The following is a 3,339-nucleotide window of genomic DNA, read 5'->3' on the forward strand; positions in this document are numbered from 1 at the left end:
TTAAAGATTATTTTAAAAACTAAAAATATTTTTTATTTTTAAATTAATTTTAATTATTATTAAATAGTTTCTAAATTACTATCTAACTAACAATAAAAAATTTGTTATTAAATTTAGAATTCAAATAATTATAGCTAATTAGATACTAATTTAGAAACTATTTAATAATAATATAAATTAATTTAGAAATCAATTTTATTATACTAATTAATTATTATTTTCAACTTTTATTTTTAAAATTGATTTTCATCTTTAAAATTGATTTTTATTTAATGTTAATTATTTTTTTTCTAAAATTAATTTTTATTTAATGTTAATTATTTTTTGTCAACTAACTATATGGGTTCTTTTTTTTTGTGATAAAAAAAATTGGTAAAAAAGTTATTTATTTTTAAATGATTGTTATAAAGACAGAAATTGCTATGTATATGTTTACCAAAAAAAAATACTTTTTTATATGGATGCAACAATGACAAAAACTCAGAATTTCTTTGTACTATATAACAAAGAAAAAGAAAATAAACACATATTTAGATAAAATAATACTATAAAATCTTGTTTCTTTTTATTTCGCTTTTCCAGCTTCTGCTTTTTATGGAAAGTAATTCCAAATTAAGAAAATAGAAAACTGTTTTTTTTTTTCAAATTTTTCAAATAAGTTTACTTAAATATATTAAAAACATAAGCGATCATTTTTTATAAAAAAAAAACACTTTTTAAAAAAACAAGTTAAACAAACATAAATATTACATTTTATACATTAGCTTACATAAAATGAATTAATGCAATCTTCTCATATGAGAATATGAGAAAACTGTCATTTTCTCATAAAAAGAGTCCAAAAAGGCAAAGACAATCTTAAAAGTTCACGATCTTCCAGAAAATTAAACCCATGTGATTCATTAAGCTCAACAATACTGCTATACCATAATTGCTATGGCCTACCACCACCGATTCCAATAATGGTTTCTATAAGTTCCCATTACTTCACCTCTGCAAAACGCAACTTCTGACAACTTTCCATTATTCAACCACAAAACTTACTCCTACCTCACATCTTGACCCACATACCCAAATTACAACTAAACTAACAAAAGGTTAAATTGTGAACTTGATGCAAAAGGGTCTTCAAATTAAGTCTACAATGAAGAGAATAAAACAAACAAAAAAATGCAAAAGGGTCTTCAAATTAAGTCTACAATGAAGAGAATAAAACAAGAAAAAATTGATTTTCACTGGTCTTTGTTTCCTACACTCCAACCACACCCCTTTCTATTACAAAAATTTAATACCAGATTACCAAATTCGAAATTTGTAGAGGGGTGTCTCCTTTCATTACAAAAGGGTTAATCCAAAACTATCTAATCTGAAATTTAAAATTAGTGTAGACTTAGATTGGTCCTCAGTTGGTGAAACCAGAAATGACAGCATCTGGTTCACAGGCCTTGGCAGCTTGGCTGGGCTCAACATCTGGGCTGGGCTCAACGTGCTTGGAAAGAAGCTCCTGAGGCAAGTCTTTGATGCCCTTAAGATAGAATGTGTAGAATAGTTTAAAGGGGAACACAAGTTGATGCAGCTTCACCTGACCATACACCCCCTCAAAGATGCCAGATCCACCAGTGACAGCAAGATATGTGTTCTCATAGGTCAGGTAAGAACCCTGCACTGAAATGTGACCATAGTCCCCAAAGTAGAAGCTGTAGATTGCCTCATACATATCTCCTTTCTTCTCTGCTTTGTTTTGGATCAAAACACAGATTCCAGCTGTTATCCCCACCCTCTTTTGCAAGCATCCGGAGTACAACTGCATGATCCCAAAAAAGTGTAAATCAATACCAAAAATACACAAAAAGTTTGAAGAATCAAAACCACAGAACATGAACACAACCAGATTCAATACAGCCACTTCTACACACACTCATGTAGTTAGTACAATTTTTGTAATAATTGAATGAAGATGAGATTACTCAGATTTTGAATATGTGTTTTAAGGGTCTGACGAATTCATCCGTATGGTTGATTTTTCATAAATTTAGGCTTGGATTGAATAACTCAGATTTTAAGTGCAAATTTTACATGTCATTTACTAACATACAAAATATGAGTCATCTAATTTTTTATCCTGCGGTTCCAAGTTACTAAATGGGTGAATGAGTGCTTAACTGAACTAAGGGAATCCAAATACGAATATGACCATTTTACTTTGGATGAAGTAAAGAACAAAAAAAATAACTTTTTAAAGTTTAAATCCAAGACTAGAACTTTAAATACAATCAGGTAAAATGAAAAAGCAGCTACCAAGTTAATGATTTAGTTTATATGAAAAATGAATTAAGGCTCAGAAATTTTTGGAAGTATTAAACAAAGACCAAAATGTAACAAACCTTGTTGCTGAAGGGGACTAGATCACCAAGGGAATTGGTGGTTTTCTGGCCCAATCTAAGGTAAGCAGGGCTTCCACGATCTCTCTCATTGATCTCATACACACTTAGTTCTTGGACTTTGGCTGCAAGATCAAGCAAAAAAACCAAAAGGGTCAGCACAGAATCAAGTAAATCCCACAGATCTTCAATGTACACAGCATTAATAGATCTAACAACAAGATTGAAAACCTTGTAGGGGAAGCTGGCACATATACCTGAATCAGATGTTCGTTCAGCCTGGCTTCTACAAGTGAAACTCTTGTGGGGGAATGAGAGGTGAGAGTACTGAGAAGAGGTACTGAGTTTGAGAGATTTGGATAGAGATGAGTGTGAGGAAGTAAAGGGTAAAAGGGTTGTGGTGGATGATGTGGTGAGTGATGATCTTGGGGAGGTAGTTGCAAGTTTCAAAGAGAAAGGGGAGATGGTTCTTGCAGCAAAGGTTGAGGATGCCATGGTTGGTGATAAAAGATGCTACTGTTTAGAATATGGTGAGAGGAAGTGGATTACAGTGATGATAAGAGTTTAAGTGCTATGAAAGTGAATATGGCAGTGAAAATGTGTTAGTTGGTATATATAAGGAAATGAGAGATAAGACTTGAGGAAAACAATGAATATTATTGGCACAAAACTAAGAGTAGTGGTGGGACTAGTGAGAGAATGAGTATGAACAATAATTCAAAAGAGAAATGGTACTTTTGACAAGAGAAATGATATTTTCAAGATTATTTGTATAAAATGTTTATGATATAAATATATATAATAAATGATAAATTTGTAATTAAATAGTATAGAAAAATATTTAAATAATAATTGTACTGGTAGGCACCGGACGAACGCACGTGGCCGACCGGCCTTATACACTAAATGGAAACGAACGCACGTGGCCGACCAGCCGTATACACAATAAATGTAAGGG

General features: G+C 31.5%; 1 protein-coding gene across 1 annotated transcript; it reads right to left on the minus strand.

The window, feature by feature from the left end:
• Positions 1–1,201: 1,201 nt before the first annotated feature.
• On the minus strand, positions 1,202–3,085 carry LOC137837277 (allene oxide cyclase, chloroplastic-like). Its single transcript, XM_068646236.1, has 3 exons — positions 2,639–3,085; positions 2,385–2,506; positions 1,202–1,804 (listed from the first exon to the last, which is right to left on the minus strand). Exons 1-3 carry the CDS (start codon positions 2,874–2,876, stop codon positions 1,403–1,405), a joined length of 762 nt encoding a protein of 253 aa, XP_068502337.1. The 5' UTR covers positions 2,877–3,085; the 3' UTR covers positions 1,202–1,402.
• Between the last annotated feature and the right edge of the window lie 254 nt (positions 3,086–3,339).

Source organism: Phaseolus vulgaris, chromosome 4, assembly GCF_000499845.2.
Source record: "Phaseolus vulgaris cultivar G19833 chromosome 4, P. vulgaris v2.0, whole genome shotgun sequence".
NCBI classification, from domain to species: Eukaryota; Viridiplantae; Streptophyta; class Magnoliopsida; order Fabales; family Fabaceae; genus Phaseolus; species Phaseolus vulgaris.

Bases quoted from the DNA above. Each gene is read 5' to 3' on its own strand.
- LOC137837277 (XM_068646236.1), bottom strand. From the start codon at position 2,876: ATGGCATCCTCAACCTTTGCTGCAAGAACCATCTCCCCTTTCTCTTTG. The intron at 2,507-2,638 runs GTATATGTGCCA...TTGATCTTGCAG, and splicing joins TGAACGAACATCTGATTCAG to CCAAAGTCCAAGAACTAAGT. The intron at 1,805-2,384 runs GTTTGTTACATT...GGGATCATGCAG, and splicing joins TAGTCCCCTTCAGCAACAAG to TTGTACTCCGGATGCTTGCA.